General features: G+C 38.5%; 1 protein-coding gene across 2 annotated transcripts in view; it reads left to right on the forward strand.

Moving 5' to 3' along the window:
- The window catches only part of Prcp (prolylcarboxypeptidase), a 68,818-nt gene extending 47,609 nt beyond the window's left edge, over nucleotides 1-21,209 (forward strand). For both annotated transcript variants that reach the window (XM_074081787.1, XM_020179567.2), the window contains exons 7-9: nucleotides 9,217-9,381; nucleotides 10,249-10,436; nucleotides 20,456-21,209. In XM_074081787.1, the coding sequence (XP_073937888.1) occupies nucleotides 9,217-9,381; nucleotides 10,249-10,436; nucleotides 20,456-20,672 (570 nt within the window). In that variant the 3' untranslated portion in view covers nucleotides 20,673-21,209. The remainder of the gene's footprint in view (nucleotides 1-9,216; nucleotides 9,382-10,248; nucleotides 10,437-20,455) is intronic.
- Nucleotides 21,210-22,150: the final 941 nt, after the last annotated feature.

The following is a 22,150-nucleotide window of genomic DNA, read 5'->3' on the forward strand; positions in this document are numbered from 1 at the left end:
GTACTTTTATAATTTTTAAGGTTCTTTTCATGCCACAATTATTGATTGTGTATGTTCTTCTTTAATCAGTCTTTTGTTAAGAGCTTTCTTTTTAGTTTTAAAAACAAAAGCTGGCCAACTTGATGGTTATGTTTTGAGGATATAATAGACTCTACAGCTAAAATGGAAACAGGAAATGAATATAAAATTGGTTATAGGAGAGCCAGGTTTCAAAAGCACTTTTAATTTAACTGTCCCTTTGATCTATTAAACACCTTGCTTAAAACTTTATAATTATAATGAAACAAAAACATTTGCTATTAGAGTTATTTTTCTTTATGTCAAAGTGTCTTGCACATAGTAGGGTGGAGGTATATCTGTATTGAATTTAATTGGATATTGATAAGACAAAGCTATTAAAAAGAGCAGATCTCTCTTTTGTAAGAGAACCTGGATCCAAATATCATGTTCAACTCTGTATTCTGTTGGTGCACAAAGTGAGAATTCCATGTACATCTTTATTCCCACTTGAAGAACAAATGAATTATCAGATGACAAAAACAGTGGGAATTGCCAAATAGGAATTGGCAAACTTTATTCATAAAGGGCTAGATTTTAGGCCTTGTGGGCCACAATTACTCAATTCTGCAGAGCTGAAACCAGAGTTTGGGACTCAAGTCTCAAACTCCTGAGATTCCATATGCCAGGTCTGGCCGCCTGCCCCTAAACACCAAATAAAGAGGCATGGTGACAGCAGAGAAAGAAGATTTATTACATGGCTTGGGACATGCTGTGGGAAGAGACAGAGTAAGCTCTTAGCCCATCTTCTACCATCTTTGGGGTACAGACATGAGTTATAGGTTTAAATAGACAAGGAACTGGAGGTAGGGAACAAAGGTATGCATAGTTAAACAGTCCCAGTCACAGGTGTGGTATGGTTCACCATTATCTCAGTCCAAGGGTTCTGAGAGGGGTTCTGGAGAAGATGTCATTACTGTCATCACTTGAGGGGAGCAATCTGGTTCCCATGAGGTGATTACTCCTGTTCCAGGGAACAGCCTCATCATTATAGGTAATTGTCCTCACTTGGAGGAATGGTCTGTCCTGTAGGCTCCATTGTTCCTCAGGGGAAGTTCCTTGTTATAATGATGTTATCAGTTCTGTCCTTTCTGGAATCCAAGGTGATTACAAAGTGACTGCAAAGAGAATGGCTTAGAGCAAAGACAGATACAAAATGGAGGCAGAGGTGACCCCCAAGCTTCTCAATTTTAGTTAATCGTGTGCCCAAATAAGGAGTCTGCTTTTCAGCCAAAGCAGCCACAGATAATCAATAAACAAAGAAGGATGACTAATTATAGTTTATTTATAAAAACAGGCAGTGGGCTGCATTTGGCTTAGAAGCTGTGGTTTTCTGACATCTGATCTAGAAATAGAGTAGAGGAATATAGCTTTTCAGTGTTAGCTAGGTTATCATGATTCAGAACTGTAAGCAGTCTAATTTTGATTTCCTCTCTACTTCTTTAATGTTCCTTCTGAGGTGTTTGGCTGTTGAGTCTTAAATATAGAAAAATACTTTTCTTGCACTCTCCTAAATACTCACTTGAAACCAATGGAGTACCCTTTGAATATTTTGTTGTCTATGTTTGATGTAACATAATCCTTTTTATCTTTTGTGTGTATGCACACACATGCGCGCGCACACACACACACACACACACACACACACACACACACACACTATAGAAGTTTGAATCCAGTTGACCCATATGATGTTGCCACGTTTGTAGGTCACACACAGTCAATTCTTTTATCCAGGATTACTTTTTGTCATTTTCTTCAGTTATTTCTTATCAAAGTTATCCTTTTTCCTGACATATTAAGGAATTCTTTTGGGTGGCAGTGGGGTGAGGATAGAACCCAGGACCTCTTGTATGCTAGGCAAGCACTTTACCACTGAGCTACACCTCCAACCTGATAATAGGGAATGTGTGATTGCTTCTAAAATGTTTATGATCTGCTTCCCTCCAAAAGCAATTTCTCTGGCCTCTTGTTTGAGAACCCTACATTGCCTTGGTTTGCAGTTTCCTCCTGTACTTAGCTCCCCATCTGATTTTTCAGAATTTTTCTGCTGTGTCTCCCTCCTAAACTGTTAGCTTCAGATCACTTTCTTTCACTGCCCATTCTATTTCTCCTTTCTTGACCTCCTCTCTGTTCTCCCAACCCACTAATCCCCGAAACACTACCCAGTTGGGGACCACTCTTTCACTTGGATAGTTCCATTTAGCCAGGACTCCTCCTCCCTCTGATACACTTCCTCCTTTTTAAAGGGCTGACAAACAGCCGTCCTTTTCTAAGTCTGTAACTCAGGCTTAGGCTGGCGAGATAATATGTAACAGTTCGGTTATGAAAAAAAGCAGGTGATTTCCAATTCTGTCTGGACCCTGCACAGTTCTGAAGGATCCGTGGGCAGTAGGTAAATGCCATTTTCCGTGTCAATTCAAGATCATTCCTTTTAATTTGTTTTTGGGCTTTGCACACTCAGACTCCATTTGCTTTTGTTTACTGTTAACAGAAGCTGCAACATTCATGCAGAAGTAATGATGGACTTGGCCAGTAGAACACAAGAAAGAAGAGAAAAGGGAAATAGAAAACCTCTCCGTCATTTGACTGTTCAGCCCACATAAGAACTACAGATCTCTTCTCAGTTGAGAGAGCTGTAGTTGGTTAATTTTAGAATCACTTTTTTAGCTGATAACCAATCAAATATTTTGGCTGTCTTCTGAACATGCAAATAGGTATAGTGAAATAGTAAGACATAAGAGGGAAAATCTCTTCCGTTTGTCTTCGTGTCTGGTAATGTATGCGACCTCTCTGGGTGGTTTAAGCGGTTTAAGTGCATTCTGTGAAAAGGGAGCTTTTAATGACAAAACTAATGTGATTATCTGAGTGAGTGAGAGGGGTATTGAAACTTCAGAGAAGGAAAATCTGTTAGAGAAGCTGAATGTATCTGCTTAATCCTTTTTCTAATGTGGATGGACCATGGACCATACTCTCTGAGAGGAGATTGGTCTTTTTTTTTTTTTTTTTAAACCTATCTTCCTTCCTTCCTCTTTTAAAAAATTCTCTTTGCCAGTGCCCCCCCCCCCGCCCCCTTCCTTTTATTCAAATGTTTATTGCCTAGGTAGGGACACTCAAAGCTTTTAAACGAACCATTATCTTTACTTTCTCTGGTATATGTGGGGCCAAAGGGCAGAACCTAAATATATGGGTGCAGATCTGATCAGTTTGGCTGTAAGGCTGTAGGAATGTTCTACTCTCTACACTATTTCTGTACTCTTCAAAACTGGGATTATTAAAACAGGCTTCTAACGCTCTTAGTGTTTCATACAAAGCCACAGGAAGTGAATTAGTTCTGTCCATTTCAAGTGTTGAGTCTTGAGCCTCACATTATTCTTTTACTTACACTTTCCTTTTTACTACTACATATTCATTTTTTTTTAAATTTCATATGCCACAGAATCCCTTCTAAGTTTTTACCCCAAACAAATACATTTAGAAAAATTTAAAGACCATCTAAGAGTAAGACAGTATTTAAAAAGGCAAGCGTGAGACAGACTGTGGGTGTACTTAGGTGTGTTTTTTTTCTCTTATACTGTAACCTTCCAAGCTGAGTACATGTAGTATAGTGTTTGCAAGTGGAGGCTCCAGGGTGAGTTTGCATTTGAATCCCAGCTTTCCCACTTCATTGCTGTGTAGTGTTGGACAATTTTCTTAACCTCTCTGTGCTTAACCTCTCTGTGTAGTGTTGGACAATTTTCTTAACCTCTCTGGTATACAGTAAATTGATGCTAGTTATAGTGTAAGAACAATGGCTTGTGACTATATAATATCAGGAAGGAAGATTATTATACCAGTACTTTGGTATAATACTCTGGGTTCCAAACCTATTTTCACAGTTTCTAAATTGTGTGTCTGTAGCCAGATCTTTCAGCGCTTGTTTTTCTCTGTGAAATGGGGATGGTCATTATATGTTGCTCCAGAAGTCAGAAGTCAGAGTAGGAAAGTACTCGCCTCAGGGAATTTCTTCTGAGTTGTTCTAGCAACCTCAGCCCCAGCTGTTCCTATTTCAGTGCATTTATGGCCTTAGGTTGACATTGTTTAGAAGAAGCTATGAAATAGCTGGGCATGATAGTGCATGCCTGTAATCCCAGGATTCATGAGGCTGATGCAGGAGAATCTTGAGTTCAAGGCCATCCTGGGCTACATAGCAAGACCCTATTTCAAAAAGAAAAAAACTAACAACAAATATAATTGGCATAATGCAGGTGCTACCTGGGTATTGAGTATTTTGGGCAGAAGTGGTTGTCATGATTCCTTCCTTGTTATCTTCTTAGATCACAGTTCCTGAGTAAAACAATCGATAGGCCAAGTTGATATTACCCTCATCAAGTGGGTAATATTTGCAAATTATTAGGGTGAAGCTGAAATATTATGATGTTTTACCAAAATTGCCAATATTTGACTGTGTGTGACCTACAAATGTGGCAATTTCATATGGGTCAACTGAATGTTTATGTGTGCTATGCTTACTACAGAGCTTTGAAAAAGTATGCAACTATCTCCTTTTTTTTCCCTGTACTGGAGCTTAATCTCAGGGCCTTCACCTTGAGCCACTCCACCAGCCCTATTTTTGTGAAGGGTTTTTCGATATAGGGTCTTATGAACTATTTGTCTAGGCTGGCTTCGAACTGTGATTCTCCTGATCTCTGCCTCCTGAATAGCTAGGATTACAGGCGTGAGCCACTGGTGCCCAGCTCAGCTATCTCCTTTTGAATTACTATAATCTTTGTTTCTTTTTCTTCTTCTTTTTTGTGTTCTTTGGTGGCACTGGGGTTTGAACTCAGGGCTTCAATACTTGCTAGGTAGGCACTCTTGCTGCTTGAGCCATTCCACCAGTCCTGAATTACTATAGTCTTTGAATAAACATGGGAATGGTGCTGAGGCCTTGCCAATATGGCTTTGGATTTTTTTGAAACTTCGTTTATTAATTGTTAAGGAAGTGCATAGAGCTACATAGAGATTGTGTTGTTTATGGTAGAGGATGATGCTTGGATTCACAGACCCTTTGAGATAGATAGAAAGGAACTGTAGAACCACCTAAAATAAATTTCCTCTGATAAATTTGCAAATAGTTTACAGAAAAAAGTGATATTTTCAGGCCTTCTAAATAGTACCATGCACTTCCTTTTTATAAGGGCAGTTTGACAGGAACTACAAAGGCCATAATGTTTATTTCCTTTGAGCCAGTTATTCCTCTTAGAATTTATCTCAAGAAAACTATTAAGGATGTATGTAAAGATTTAGCCCTATGAATTTTTTTTTTTGTAGCTTTATTTGTAATAATGAAAGGTTGGGAGTGATCCAGTTGACAAGTTTTAGGGTTGTTTCACCTGTTCCTCAGCTCCCCATTTTTGGCTGCTCTCCTCTGAATTTCTCATGTTGACCAGTGTCCTTCTCAGAACTAAACCCAGTCCTCCAAGAGGAACTGACCTCCCAAGGACAGTGGAGCCAGGATTGCCCTTTATCAGGGCATGGAGTTGCTATCAGCAGAGTCCAAGTTTCTGACCATGATGTTCTGGGGCTGCTGAAACCTAAGTGTTGTCAGCTGGTGCTGGTCTCCAGCCATGCTTGTGTCTTCTAAGGAGTGACAGTAACTGCTCTTTGCAGCGATGGCTATTCATGGGGACTCCCTTTCTTTGCCTGACAGAGGCCCAGTGTTCCAGCTTGAAGAGGGGATCTAATGCCAGCATGTGAGTCACACTCACTTGCTTCTGTTCTTTTCCAGAGTTTTAGGCACTTATTGTTGTACATTGTACCTCTTTCCTCCCTTCCCAGCTAACATTGTCACCACGCTGCGCTTGAATGTAATACTCTTCTCTGTATTCCTTGTGTCTGCCCTGTACTTCTGTGCTGCATTTGGAAAGAGCTGAGACTGCTGCTGGTGTCCAGTTTCAGGAAAGAATACTGATTGACTGTTGGCAATAGTGTGATACATCCTGTGATTGGTTCTCAGCTACCATACTGACTTTGAGTATTTCTGATTGACATGTTTCTTAGGAACATTTTCTGAGCGTGCTGGGCAGATGTTAGGTAGTTTTTGACTTGCCATGAATAATCAAGAGTTTTCAAAGTAGTAAAACACTGTTTTGACCTTTAATGTTTTTTTCAACTGGCATTTATTGCTTTAGGCACAATAGGTTTGTTAAAATCTCAGTTTAGTTCAATTCTGTTTCTTCATGGACTTCCTAAACGTGGGTGTGTCATATACTTCTGACCTCACTTAGCATTTCTTTCTCACACTTTACATTTCTAAAAACTTACTGCTATCAATCCATATGCCATCTTCCTTTTGGAGAGTAATTTTTTTTTTTTTTTGGTGGGACTGGGGTTTGAACTCAGGACTTTGTGCTTGCAAAGCAGGCACTCTACTACTTAAGCCACATCTCTAATCCTGGGAAGTCACTTTTAATTTTTTTTGTTTGTTAGCATATTATAGTTGTACTGGGGGTACATTATGACATTTACAGTATATCTTAGATTCACCCCCTCCATCTTTCTCCTTCATCCCCCTCTCCCCTTTCTTAGAACAGTTTCAACAGTTCCCACTGTTCCATTTTCATACATGAATACATAGTACTTCCACCATACTCACCCTCGTTGACTCTTTCCTTATACCCTCCACCCTTCCTGGACAGGGCTCATTTTACCTTTCTGACCTTCATTTTTTTAAAAGACATTTTGTTTATGATGGTTATATAGGGAGTGTCATTGTGACATTATGGAAAGTTGTTTTGCAGTTGAGCATGTTAAAAAGGCCCTGAGAAATCCTGCAGTCAAGAAAGCTGTTCACATTTGCTAATATAACATTACAACATTTCTTTAAATTATCTGACTAAGACATCATTTTTCACGAACTACCAATTAATATTCCATAGAAATATTGTCTTACAGAATATATTTGAGAAGAAGCATCAAATTTTCTCTCTGATTCATTTCCTTTGTCTTTTAAAGTTTCCCTTATTTTCCCCTATAGTTTTAATGGGTTTCATTATGCTACTTCTTTTGTGCACATAATGTACTTTGAGCACTGATTCCCTCCCTCATACATTTGAAACAAGTCTCACTATGTAGCCCTGGATGGCTTCCAACTCATGATCTTCCTGCCTCCACCTCTCAAATGCTAGAATTACAGGCATGCACCACCACATCTGGCTCCAAATTTCCCTTTTTTCCAGGATAGTATCACTGCTGGAAGCTGGTCTTAGGCAGAACTGTGATAAGGGGCCAGGTTTACCTGTGGCTTCTTATCTCCTTCTCATTACCTTCTGTTTCTGACTGGGAGCATATCGCTAGCCCAAGTCTTATCACTCCTGCTGCCCAGAATCTCCCTCTGAGATGGGATAACTGGGCTTCTTCCTTCCTGGCTCCTCTGGACTTATTTCTTTTTTGTCAGAACTTGCCTATTGTATATATATATATATATTTTTTTTTCTGTCTGAAATGGGAAAGGAGCAATTCACTGAATTTGTGTCAAAGTGTTGGTTGAGGATGTGAGCTTAGTGTCTTCCTTACCATTGATGCTGTTTGAAATTTTATCAAATAAGGGGACATTTTCTAGGTGGTGTAACATAATGAATAAAGTGTATATTTCATAACCGAGATACCTGGGGACAAATGTAGGCCCTCCATTTACTAGCCTTGAATAAAGGGTATTTTATTTTATTTTATTTTACTTTATCTTATTTTGCCTAAGAATCAATTTCTTTCATGTAAATTAGTGGCCAATAATCTGATAGGATTTTTGGACGATCAAATGATGTAATTTTTGTGAACTTGGGGCTTAATCAGTCCTTATTATTGTCATGATTTAGTCATAATTCCATTGCTTGTGAATTTTCTCTAACACTTTATTGCAAAATATTTCAAATATTCAGAGAAGTTAAAATAATTAAATACACCATAAACTTACTACCTAAATTTTTTTTTTTTTGATGTTCGGAATCAAACCCAGAACCTTGTACATGCAAAGCAAGTGCTGTACTACTGAGTTACAACCTTAGCCCTTGCCACCTAAATTTTGTAAATAATATTTTGCTGTCTTTGATTTATCACATATATATTTACCTATCCATCAATTTAAACATCTTATTTTTTATTGTATTTCAAAGTAAGTTGTAGACATCTTCCTAAATAATTAAACTCTAATATCATTAACTTCAGTTCGAGATTTGTTTATGATTCTTATTTAGGGGGGTTTAAAATCTATATACAGTGAAATGCACAAACTTAAGTGTATCATTTGTAGTGTAACCTAGGCCCCTATGAAGATATAGAATATTTCTGTACCCCAGAAAGTACCCAGGGCTTTTATAGCAGTCTCTACCTTGCCTCCTAACCCTGAGTATTGCCTGTGATTTTAAGAGCTAGAATTTCAGGCACTTGTCATTGACTACTGAACATTTGGGGTCTGGGGAGTTGCAGGATATACTTCTGATGGCACCACAGATTTTGGGACTTGGTATAAAATTTTATAAATTTTGCATTTTATAAAAATTTAGTCTTTCATTCAGCAAACATTTAGTTCTCAGAGACTTTGCTGTGTGGTGGGGGAGATATTCTAGAATGAAATAAGTAGAGGAAAGCATTACAGAGGCTTTGATAGAAGTAGGTGCAGGGTATAGTGGAAGCATCAAGAAGGGAGTGGTTTAGTTCTTCTAGAGTGGGAAACAGGCAGAATGACCTTAGAGTGGAGAGGATATTTGAGCTGAGTATCATAAAAGATGAGTTGGCCAGGCATTAGTGGAATGGGAGAGTGGGAAAAGGGGTTTCAGGGTGAACAGGGGCAAAGAGGAAGGGGCTTGGTGTGGTGGGGAAGGGTTTTACTAAGCTGGAGCAAAAGCTACAAAGATGAAGCTAGAGTGGCAGGTGGAGAGCACTTTGCATACTTTGCGAATAACTTAAGGATGTTTTATGATGAAATCAGGGCTGGTGTTGTGGCTCAAATGGTAGACCAGCTGCCTAGCAAGCATGAGGCCCTGAGTTCAAACTCTAATACCACAAAAAAAAAGGAGACCATTTTATGATGAAATCAAAAATCATATTTCTTCGTTATGCTATTAAATTGTGCTTTTATATTCATATTCTGACTTTTCCCTTGTTTATCTCTCAAAATGACAGGTAGTGTGCCAGTTTTTGAATAATCCTGATGTATCTGATTCTCTGATGCTGGAGAATATTTTCCAAGCTCTGAATGTGTATTATAATTATTCAGGCCAGGTAAAATGCCTGAATATGTCTGAAATAGCAACTAGCAGTCTGGGATCACAGGGTTGGAGTTATCAGGTAAGCATGTATGGTTTCCCTAAGCAGAATTTGCTTTTACTGACATAGTTGTGCTGTAACAGACACCAGACCAGATTTTTGTCACCTAACCTGGATCCTCTGGCTTCTGTTGCATTGTGCTGTGAGACCAGGGACAAGTTTCTTTATTCATGCATTCATTCATTCACTCTTGTATATAATCATCACCAAATAAATAATGAATGTTTATCACATGTCAGGCTCTCTTCTGTGCTTCAAAAATGCAAATATAAATCATGTATGATCTCACCATCAAATAATATAGCCTGGTGAGAAAGATAATAAACTAATATAGCACTGTAATAGATCTTGGTAAATCCTATACAGGAAGCATTTTATGGATACATAAAGGAAGGGGAGTCTAACTTGACTGTCTCTGAGTCTCTAATCCTTTATCTGCACAATAAGACTAACAGTAATAATAATGCTTTCCTTCCAGAGTTGTCTTGAGGGCTAAATACTGTACTGAATGTGAAAGAAGGCCATTTGCACAAAAGGGATATATGGTCTTTACTTCTGTGCCTTCTCAGACAAACCTTTCTGTCAGTATTAAGGGGTTATATGGCATAGAAGTAAAGAGCATGGACTCTGAAACTCCATTGCCTGAGTCCAAGCTCTAGCTTTGCTACTTACCAACTGAATGACCTGGAAAATTTATCTCTTTATGCCTAATTTTCTTTTTTTTCATTATCTATATTTATTTGTAATATATGAATGTGATATATAAAATGTGTTAATATACATCAAATGGATTTTTTTTGGGGGGTTGGATCGGGGTTTGAACTCAGGAATTCACATTTTCTTTATGCCTGATTTTCTTTTTGGATCCTTTCTTGGTTTTCCTTATAGGCCTGCACAGAAATGGTCATGCCCTTTTGTAGTAATGGTGTTGATGACATGTTTGAACCTCAGCAGTGGAACTTGAAGAAATTTTCTGATGACTGTTTCAGCCAGTGGCATGTGAGACCAAGGCCCTCCTGGATCACTACCATGTATGGAGGCAAAAACATCAGTTCACACACAAACATTGTTTTCAGGTGAGCTTTGCTGGTCCAAAGACGAAGTTTGATTGATAGAGGCACTTGTAGAATAGCTGCACAAATAGAACTAGGAAAGTGCCGGATAATAAAACCACATAGAATACAATAAGGGGCACTCATCAGATTTTTCTACTCCTTCAAAGACAGAGGATGCTATGAAGAGATAGTGTTTTAGGCTATATTATCAGCATGCTTAAAAAACAAAAGCAACAAGATTAAAATATTTTTAAAATCCTCTTCACATAATGAAGCATCATCTGTTTTTCTCAGTTTGTGTTATTATTGTTACACTAATGATAATATTTTCAGTTTTTGTTCAACAGATACTTTGAAGTGCCCACTCTTCTGAGTATTATATGAAGCACTTTAAATAAATTGCCTAGTTGAGTCCTGACTAGCATGCTGGGATGTAGTTGTTACAGTCTCCTTTTTACTGAGGAGGAAACAGGTTTTTCTGTTCAGTCACTTGACAAAGTCCAACAGGCAGGCGGTGAACCCATATTTCTTTCTACCTTGGCCTGATAGACACCTTGGCTGACTGTTGACACCTATTTATTCTTCTGCCTTACACTATTCCTTAAGAAGTGACATATTTGCTATTGGATCCTGTTGGAGTTAATTGAGTTGACTCTGTGTATCTTCAAATTTTCATGTTTGGCTTGAACATTGTTAGCTATGAGGACAGCAACCAGTTCATCAAAAATTTCCCCAAATCTATGCATAAATAGTAGAGATATACCAATACATACCTTTTAACCAAAGCTATTGTTTAGATTGTAAATTTTATTCTTTTACATGTCATGTTTAAACAAGTCAAATTTGTCCTTCTGGGAAGAAGGACAAAATTGGCCTTCTGTATGTAGCCAATAGCTTGTAGGAATGAGGAGTGCGGTTTTTCCTGGAGTTGGCTGAGTTGAGGCAGGAGTCATTGCTTACTTTTCAAAAAAACCCTTTGATTTATTGTACTCATGCTATTTTCTAACCCAGCAGATATCTATTTCCAAATAAAAGGTGAGACACTTAAATGGAAAACCAAAAGCTTCTTTTTGTTCAGTTTCTTTAAATTGTGCTCCTTGTCCTCAATAGAATTCTTCAAAGTATACTCTTGGGTTCAGTCTTATAAAATGACAGTTGAGCAAATAAATTATTCAGGATGCTTAAGCATACTGTGCCAAAGTTAGGGTGTTTGAAATCAGGAAAACCTTAAAGGACTAAGAAGACTGTAAAAAGCTTCTGTATAAGCCTTTTGGGTTTGACTTAACGCTGCTGTCACAAGATACCTGACCCTGAGTAATTTATAAACAGGATAAATTATTTCTCACAGGGGTGATGACTTCAAACATGCCAGGGATGGAGGTGCCTGCAGGTTTGCTGCCTAGTGAGGACTTAGTCTTTGCTTTCAAGATGGCGCCTTGAAGAATGTACCCTCCTGTGGTGGAAGGCAGAAGGGCAAAATGGAGCCTAAGTTAGATTCTTCCAGGCCTTTTATAAGGCACTCATCTATTCATAAGGAGAAAGCCCTCATAAATTAATCACTTCCCAGAAGCTTCCCCTCTTATTACTACCACAGTGGGGATTAAGTAGCATCATGTGAATTTTGGGGGACATTCAGACCATAGTAGTCATGTGTTTATCTTTGTCCATCAGAGGAGGGGGACTTTGCCAATTTGTTGTTTTTCTTCAGGAGCTTATCTCCATAGAGTATTTATATGGATTTTTTTCTAACATTTTGAACTTTTAACTTCATACTTCCTTGCTTTGACCCTACAGTGTAGCTGAAGTTCAAAGTTCATGAAGTGGTGTCTTTAATCTTTGTATGAGGTTTTGGTCAATATCTCAGTTTTGGTCAAATACATTCTCCTTTCCTACTGGATTAAATCATTACAGATAAGTATTATAGTTATCTGCTTTCACTGTGATAGTATTTTTTCAGACTATCAAAATTGTCATCACCATCATCATCATCTTCACTGGAGGAAGGGGCAGATTTTGTGAGAAAGTTTCAGGAACAGAACAGAAATCAGTATATAGAAATTATAGCTCAGTATAAGAAACAACTTTTGAAAAGAGCTGCATGAAATTAGAATGAGCTGTCTTATTATTTAATAGTAATTATTAATAAATTAATTTTATTAATTACTTAAGCTCTTTGGTCCTCAGTTTTATCATCCTTGAAATGAGACTAATAATACCACTCACCTTGCAGTTAGCAGTTATTGGGATGTTTAAGAGTTAACCCAACAAAGTATTTGTCTCAGACTTGGCAAATATACTTGTTGGATAAATAAATGGGTGGATACTTACCATTTTGCACTTTACGTGTTAGCCACAGGGAACTGGAGGTTTGTTCCTGACTGTTCTTTTTCTTCTTCATTTTCATTTTTTCTTAAGACGTGGGACTCCTTCAAGAAATCTTCCCTGACTGCTCAAGGAAGGATAGGGTCTTACCACCCCCACTGTTCCTGTAGGGCAGGGACTACCTCTTAGCACTGTGTGTGGAAAGGATGTGTTTGTGTTCCCGTCTGCCCCAAGAGATTGCGAACTTCTCAGTGGCAGATGATCTTAATCATCTCTGTGGCTTTAGCATCTGCCACCCAATTAACACATAAATGGATGCCCAGTAAAAGTGTGTCTAGGACAAGGAAGGAAGTTTAAAGTCTGGACTGTGGAGATCCTGTGTGGAGTTTACCTTTTTGTACTGGCAAGTCCACTTGTACAAAGAAATCTTTTACTGCAGGCTAATACTGATGAAAAATTCAGTGTAGAAAGTTATTAACAGTTTCCCAATTCCACTTTTCTGTTGTGGGTGTTGTGAGTGAGAAATGTCTGGGGAACCATGGGGAAATACTTTGTGTTCAAGTTCTGCTGCTTTGGTTGGAGGTGTGCCAGTTAAATCTGGGTGTGAGGGCACACACCTGTAATCCCAGCATTCTGGAGGTGGAGGCAGGACTCTGGATTCAGGGCCAGCCTGGGCTACATAGCAAGGGCCCTGTCTCCAAAAAATAAAAAAAAGATTTGCCAGTTAAAGATTGAAGGAAGAAGGTAGACCTTGATGTCGCTCTGTTTCTTCCCCAAATTAGCTATGTGGTCCTGGGCAAATTGCCAATTTATATAATTTAGAAGTAATAATGACTAGCTAGTAGACCTGTTTAAGGAATAAATAGATTGCCATTGCGGTAAACACCATGAGGACAGAGATTTTTCTGGTTTTGTTCTTTGCTGAGTCTCCCTTTCCAGTGAGTGCCTGACATACAGTAGGCACTCAGCAAACATTTACTGGATTCGTGAGGCCTTAATAGTTAGTAGCTGTTAGTAGTCCCATTTCAGCAATTTAAAAAAATTGCTCAGTGGGTTTGTTTTCCCGCAGCCCACAGATGATTTCCCAATGATCATTCTCAGTTAATTCTGAGTTAAATATAAACTCAGAAGGGAGCCCCTGCTGCTTACTTTAACATTATTTCTTAGGCAAATTAGTCATTGTCAGAGATTAAGTGAGGTTGGCCATTGGGAATTTTACCCTGGCATCTCTCTTGAAAGCCAGTATTTTATTTTTGTCCTGTGGATTTCTCAATGATTGGTTTATCTTTCATATGTCTAAGAACCAGGAATTCAAGTCCATGTGCATCTTGGGTCTCTGGGCAACTCCAAACACTGTTGCTAAGCCCCTGGGCTGTTTCAGATGACCTTTAAATCAAATGCAGTTTGCTTGTTATGTGCCTGTTGGGATAGCGTTTTTGTTTTGCAAATAATGGAGAGTTTCCTATCTGAGTTGGGCCTGTCAAATTGGAATAATGATTAAGGCTATTTGTTCATTAAGATAACTCAGTGTCTGTGTAGTTTACTTGAATCATTTATCTGGTGGTTGAAAACTATGACTCCTGTTTTGCATGGGAGTTTTCTCTTTTGTTTTTAATGAAACCAATAAAGTACATTTTTGGAATAAATTTTTTTAAAGAATGATTTTACTAAGGTACAATTATTATATTTTGAAAAGAAAAACATGTTATAATAGAACAGGGAATTTAAATTTGTATTTCAAACACACATACTAAGTATAACTAAAATTTACTTTCTCATTTAATTCACACATTTGCCTAGAGAAAGCTGATGAAATTATTCTACTAAATTTTTATGAGAAACACTTTCACATCCATTTTCATGATTCCTTTACTTCTTGAAGGTATGAACATTTCTCGTGCTTGCTTATAGAATGTGATAATAATTAAGAGTACATTGCATATTTCATAGTTTGTACCTTATTTACACATATATTATTTAACTTACACCTCACAATGTCTCTGTGAGAGAGGGGCATTAGTCTTCTTTTTGAATTTTTTCTTTTCTATAGTACACATAGAAACTGAGGTTCACAGAGGTTATGTCACTTAACCAAAATCATGCAGTTACTTAGTAAGGAAGTAGAAAGATCTCCTGACTTAAGTCATTGCTGTTTGCACTGTTATGCACAAGTGAAGGTCAATGTATATATTTGTATTAATCATTTGCTATCAATTCTGCTTTTCCATGTTAAAAAGTATGAAAGAGATTTCAATGTTCATGACTATACACACGTATATAGGTTTCTGTGTTGGGACCTCTAGTGCAAGGCCATAGACAGTTAGACCTTTGCATTGTTTTCCATTTGTTCAATAAATATTTGTTTATTGAACAAATATTTACTGTGAGCCAGGCCTGGAGTAATAAGCAAAACAGCCCCTGCCCTTGTGGAGTTCTGGTTTGACAGATAGGTAAACAAGATGGCATCTTTAAACATTCTAGAAGTACTATGGAGAAAAAAAATAAGCCAGGGAAGGGGTTGATAAAACGTCAGGAGGAGGGAGAAGTGTTGAAATTTTATTTAAGAGTGACCAGGAAGACCTCACCAAGTGGTGGTTTTTACAACATGGTGTGGAGGGAGTAAAGTCTGGCCATGAGGTCGAGGGGTAAGAAAACAACAAACAGGATTAAGCAAGAGCACAGGTCTTGAGCGTATGTGTCCTCAGCATGCGCTCCTTCAGGCAAGCAAGGAAGGCAGTGTGGCTGGAGTGAGGTTAATGAGGGAAGGGGGAATTAGAAGATGAAATCTGAGAGGCTCAGAGGCTGGGATCACTGAGACACTTGTAGGTTCTAGTAATGACTAGAATGATGGGAAAGTTTGGAGTGCTTTAAGCAGAGGCGTGGCATAATCTGATTCAAATTTACAGGATCAACTTGACTGCTTTATGAATATCAGATAGTGGAGGGACATGAGTAGAAGCAGGAGGAATAGTTAAAAGTTTATTGTTATAATTCAGGCTATAGATAATGTTGGTAGCAGAGATGTTTGAGATGTGGTCAGATGGTGGATATATTGGAAGGTACAACTGACAGGATTTATTGATGGATTTGGTGTTAAAGATTAGATTAAAGGGTGACACCAAACTTTTTGACTCAGCAACTAAAAGGTTCCATTAACAGAGATTAGGAAGATGGCAGGAGGGGCTGGTTGGGACTTTGGGAATATCAGGAGCTCAGTTTTGGTCCTGGTGTTTTTGAGATATCTAATTAGACTTTCATGTGAAAATGTCAAGTAGGCAGTTGAATTTCAGTTCTAAAGTGTTAGGGGAAGTATGGGAGATGGCAATAGTATTTGCTAGTTGTGTTACTCAGCTACTGTTACTGTAACAAAATATTGAAATAATCAACTTTAAAAAAAAGAAGAAAAATTTATTTCGGCTCACAGTTTTGGAGATGTCAGTCTATAGTCTGTTGACCCCCTTGTTTTGGGGCCTGTAGCAAGGCAGCAGCCCATCATGGCAGAACTGTGTAGTGGAGCAAAGCCTTTTATCTGATGGCCAGGAAGTGAAAAAGAGAGAAGGAGGAAAACACCCGGTCCTACAATCCCCTTCAAGGGCGTGCTCACAGTGACCTCAAATCTTCCAATAAGCCCTACCTATTAAAAGTTTCTTCTACTTCCCAATAGTAACAAGCCAGGCACTAAACACTTAATATGTGGGCTTTAGGGGGACATTTGTGATCTAAAGAATAGCAGTAGTCATCTATGTATAGATCATACTTATAGCTGAGAGGGTTTTTTTTTTTTTATGGTGATATACAATATGGGAATAATTTTATATATTTGATAATGTTACCTTAAAGGGTTTTTTTATTTTAGGCTTTATAAATAATACCAGAAAAGTAGAGTATGCATTAAACAAATGCCAGAGTACACATAAAAATGATCATTAGGTGATTTTAAATGGTGTGTAAAGATATGTGAAGGGGTGCCACAGAGGTGAAAGTGACCTAAACTTGTCACTAGCTGTGTACTTAGAGCCAGATATTTTTAATGCTAATATTATCTTTAGGAATTAGGTAGATGAGAGGCAGACAGAGACTGGAACCCAGCTGTGTCTGACCCCACAAGTCAAGTAGGTGTATACTTTCATGTGTCCATCTGTGAAATGTCATGTATAAAATTGAACATTGAACTAGGGTTATAAGATCTGAGCTTGACTCTCAGATTTGCCAAGTTCAATGATTTGGGCAAGCCTTTTTTTTTTTTTTTTTTTTTGCAGTAATGGTGATCAAACTCAGGGCCTCTCATGCTCTACAATGTGAGCCACCCCCCCCACCCCCAGTCTTTTACTTTTAATTTGTTCCTCATATAGGGTTCCTTAATTTAGCCCAGGCTGGCCCCAGACCATGATCTTCCTACCTCTGCCTCCTGAGTAGCGGGAATCACAGGCATGCATCACCATGCCTGGCCTGGTAGGCATTACTTTTCTCATCTATAAGAGGGTTGTAACCAAACCTATCTCATAAGGTTGTTAGAGTGATCAAACTGTGAAAGGTTTAGTAAACTTTAAACCATTCTGTGTATGTGTGAAGTGATAGGTATGTCTTTTAGTAATACTAGAGAGCAATTTGGTTTACAATAGCAGTAGGAACAAAAAGAAATGCAAGATGTGGATGTTGAAAACTACAAGGTTTTGTCAGAAGAAATTAAAAATATCTTCCTTTAAATGGAGGGGCATCTCATGTTTATTGTACTGGAAGAAGTGGTACTCTTAAGATGGTGTTTTGAATGAAGCTCTTTGAGTTTCTCCACCAACTGAACTGGCAGCTACTGTCACTAGCAGCCACCAAAGACCAGACAGAAGAGCATCCACTGGGGATGCAGTGGTCTCTTCATCAGGGTGGATTATGGGCCCAGTTTCAGTAACAGAACCACAATGTGAAAGTTTAAGCATTTTTTTAGTTCTCACAGAACCTGGGGATACATGGCTCATCTGTAGGCCACACATAGAGGTCAGGGAGAGAGAGAAAGGGACTTGTAGGCTAATGCATTTATTGGGTCCAGAGCATTATCCAAATAGGTGTTCCTGTGGGGAGTTTTGATTGGTGGGTTTAAAGCACGCAGGCTTTTGCTCCAGGAGGTCACACAGAGATTGGGAGCTAGTCACAGTCCGTGCAGGGTGTGAGGGCTAAACAGGCTGCACCTAGCTGTCCCATAAGGAAATGATCACCAGGGAGCAGTTGTATTAGATAGGTATGTGGATTAACCCCACTGAGGAACTAGGGATTAGTAGGAAATAGAAATGGAAGTTGTGTCGTACCAGAGCCCTGCTTCTGGTATGAAAAAGTCCAGCTTACGTTTAAAATGGGCCCTGTGGCAGCACAAAATCATAATTACATGTCATAATTCACTACTGATAGCAGTATTCCTCAAATTGACCAACCTACACACTCAATGTAATCCTTATCAGAATCCCAGCTATCTTTATTATAGAAATTAACAAGCTGATCTTAAGTTCTTTACTTTCCCCATTCCTCCTGCCTCCATGACCCTCCTCTTAACATGACCTGTTTTACATTTCTGTCCTTCATTGTGTCCCTGTCTGTTCATTGTTCAGTGGGGTTTTGCCTTGGTATTTTACCTATGAATATATTGTACACTAATAAGTCTAACCCCTTCTATTATTCTTCCTTACCCTTTTCCCCTATCCTGTATTGTTTACAGTTTTCAGTGTGTTTTGTTGTGTCTTGTTCCTACACAGATGTGATATATTTCAATATTATTCACTCTCTATCATTCTTGTTTTCTTCCTCCCTTTAGTCTCTGCTAATTGACCCACTTTTGGAAACATGTTATATATATACACACATATTTATATATATGTGTATATATGTATGTATATGTGATAATGCTTGTATTTGTATTTAGATCTATCTTCCACATATGAGAGAAAATATGCAGCCTTTGTCTTTTTGAACCTGGCTTACTTAATATGATGTTCTGCAGTTCCATCCATTTACCTGTAAATTACAATATTTCACTCTTCTTTATGGCTGAATAATGTTCCATTATAGGCTGGTGGGGTGATTCAAGGCCTAGAGTGCTGGCCTAGAGGTCTGGAGGTCCAGAGTTTGAGGCCCACAACCACCTAAGAGAAAAAAAAATTCCATTGTGTATATGTGTGTGTGTGTGTGTGTGTGTGTGTGTGATATCACATTTTCTTAACATCTGGGATGTTTCCATAGCTTAATTATTGTGAATATAATGCTGCAGTAAACATGGGTGTGCAGATGTCTTTATTGCAACCTGACTCACATTCCTTTGGGCATATCCCTAGGTATGGAATTGACAGATCATACGGTCATTCTATTTTTAGTTTTTGAGGAGCCTCCATACTGTTTTCTACAGTGATTGTACTAATTTGCATTCCCACCAACAGTGTATGAGGGTTCCTTTTTCCTCGAATCCTTGCCAACATTTGTTGTTGGTGTTCTTGATGATAGCTGTTCTAACAGGAGTGAGGTGGAATCTTAATGAGGTTTTTATTTGCACCATGTAATATTATTTAGCAGTAAAAAGGAATGGTATACTGACTTATGCTATAATGTGATGGAACTTGAAAATGTTACACCAAGTGAAAGAAGTTAGTCACAAGAGACTACTTGCTACCTGCTGTTCTGCTCCTTTTATATGAAATATCCAGCAGGAAAATCTATAGAGATGGGAAGTGGATTATTGCTTGCTTAGGGTTGAGAGTGAGAAAGTGTGGGAAGAATGGGAAGTGACTGACTGCCAATGAATATGAATTTCTTTTTGGGGTGCTGAAAATGTTCTAAAATTAATTATGATGATTGTACTACCCTGAATATACTAAGAGCCATTGAATTGCATATGGGTGAATTTTGTGGTCGATGAATTATATCTCAACAAAGCTTTTAAAAAATATTAGGGATGCTGGCTGTACTTTTTTTTTCTATTCAGCTAAGCAACCTGTTTCAATGATTGACCCTGTTTATATCAGTCAGACATGTATTGTATGAACCCACAAAGATAATCATCTTTTTAAAAACTTTAATGTAAAGGGAAGACCTTTGAGTAATACCTAAAGTTTCTGATCAGTTCCTGGGGACTTTTCAGTACTGCCACCCTGTTTCCCAAAGTACTATACTGTATTGAACAAAAAAAAAAACACAGCTTGATTTCTTCCTTCCTCCCTTCCTCCCTCCCTCCCTCCCTTCCTTCCCTTCTTTTTCTTTCCCTTTCTTTCTTTGAGCTAAGGGATAATTTGCATTTTTAAATGTGGAAATTTTTTTCTTTATCACTTTAGTAGTTGAAGGACTCCTATGTAGTCTCAGTTTAATCCTTATAACCTTATGAAGTAGGCCTTGCTATCTCTATTACAGATGAGGAAACTTGAGTCAGATAACTTGCATCACATAGCTTTTGAATGATGAAGCGGGGATTGGAATTTGGGCTTCTAATTTCCAAGTCTCAGTTAGTGTAGTTTGATCCATGGGGGCAACAATTTAAGTCTTCTTTGATTCTATTTTTTGCAGAAATATCATAAATCTCCAGCACCTTTTTTTACAAGTTAGATCTTGACATCACATCTCCTAGATTATAAGCTTATGATTTTAGGTGTTATACATACAGGTTTCTTCTGTTTGATCTGAGTGTGGTTATGAGAAACTAATAACCTTATTATTATTTTTTTTTTTCATCTTTTCCTCACTTGCAGCAATGGTGACCTGGACCCCTGGTCAGGAGGTGGAGTAACCAAAGACATCTCAGATACCCTGGTTGCAGTCATCATCCCCCAGGGGGCTCATCATTTAGATCTCCGAGCCAACAATGCCTATGATCCAAAGGCCTTGCTATTAGCCCGCTCATTGGAAGTTAAATACATGAAGCAGTGGATCAGAGATTTCTATAAACCTTCCAGAAGGCGGCACTGAGCAACTCTTGATAGTTTTTCCTTTCTTCTTTTATGTTCACTCCTCCACTCACATTCCCATTCATTACTTGAAATTTCTTTCTCTCCTGTGTTAATAGATCTGGTGGGGCTGAGGTTGAGATAGAAGAGAGTACTAGAGATGAGAGCAACCATCCCACCAGTGTGATTGCCTCCACCCTCACTGTCTTTGTGCCACCTCCGGGAAGAATGTCATCATGGCAACTCCCACACCATCAGCGGCCTCAGAACTGGAGCAGAGTTCCCGAATGTCTTTCATAAGAGGGAGGATCACTTCCTTTGTCTCTCTGCAGGCAGGGATTTACTTTCTCCTTAATTTTGAGGTCAAAGTCTCTCCAGCCCATTTGTATGTCCTCATTCCAACCCTCCAAAAAGGAAAGCAGAAGGTGGATATAAATGACGTAAGTGCAGCTGGTAGGAAGGATGTTGGATGCCAATCCAGGAAATGGAGGCCATTTCTTTTGTACTTGATTTAATGACTTTGAACTATGCTGTAAATAAAGAATGAGGCTGGACCTTCTACCTGTGTGTTGCTTCTGAAGTTCACTCTAGCTGTTGGGGATGCAGTGTGCCCCAGGCTTGGCTGTTTTGAGAAAGTTCTTTAGTTTTTCTTGCCACTTGACAGCTTTTGTTAGTTCTGGGATATTTGCCACTGTGGTAATGCCAGTAAGAAATCTGGCCTTTTCCTGCTCCATTTCTCTTTGTTTCTAAGGTCAGTTTTTGTGGTAATTTGGTTAAATTCTGCCAGGTTAAGAAAATGACTGTTTTGCCTTTCACTTTAAATCTCAACAAACTCTATGCTGTGGTCACTGATGATATGCCAACAAAAAGCCTTTAAAATGGATTAATCCTCTATTGAGAAGGTAGATATAGTTATGTTTGTCTTTTTAAAAAAATCTTTTATTTCCTGCTCGTTGCTACTGCGATCAATAAAGCCAAAAGTGTCAGGACACTGAGAGGCAGGTGCACGAGGACTTTTCTGTGTGGCTTCCAAAGGACAAGCTGACTAATTCATGCAGGCGGTATATTTGACATTAATAAATGGCTGAGGCGTCCCTATTTCCAAGGGGTTGGCTTCTTTCAGACAGCTCTACACTGAGACCTTTCTTCAGAAGGGCTTTTCTAGGATAACAAATAGGGTTGGATCAAAACCTTTCAGAGACACAGTTTCTACTCTGTTGAAAGATTTCGCCTAGTTTCTTTTTATTCTCTCTCAGTAATTTTTTTTTCTTTACCCTGCCTTGGGAGCTTTTCCTGCATTTTAAAAATTATACCTTGAGCTCAATCTTTCTAAAAGCAGTTTTTTTTAAGTGTAGATAAAGAGTTTCTTTTCAGTGGGAGACTGAGTTATTTCTCTTACTTCCCTGGCATCTGGGAGATACAGGAAAATCTTTGTATTATTGGGAAGCCTTCATTTCTCACTGTAATGTTGTCCATCAAAGAATTTGGTCACTATTTCCG

This window comes from Castor canadensis, chromosome 1, assembly GCF_047511655.1.
Source record: "Castor canadensis chromosome 1, mCasCan1.hap1v2, whole genome shotgun sequence".
Classification (NCBI taxonomy): Eukaryota; Metazoa; Chordata; class Mammalia; order Rodentia; family Castoridae; genus Castor; species Castor canadensis.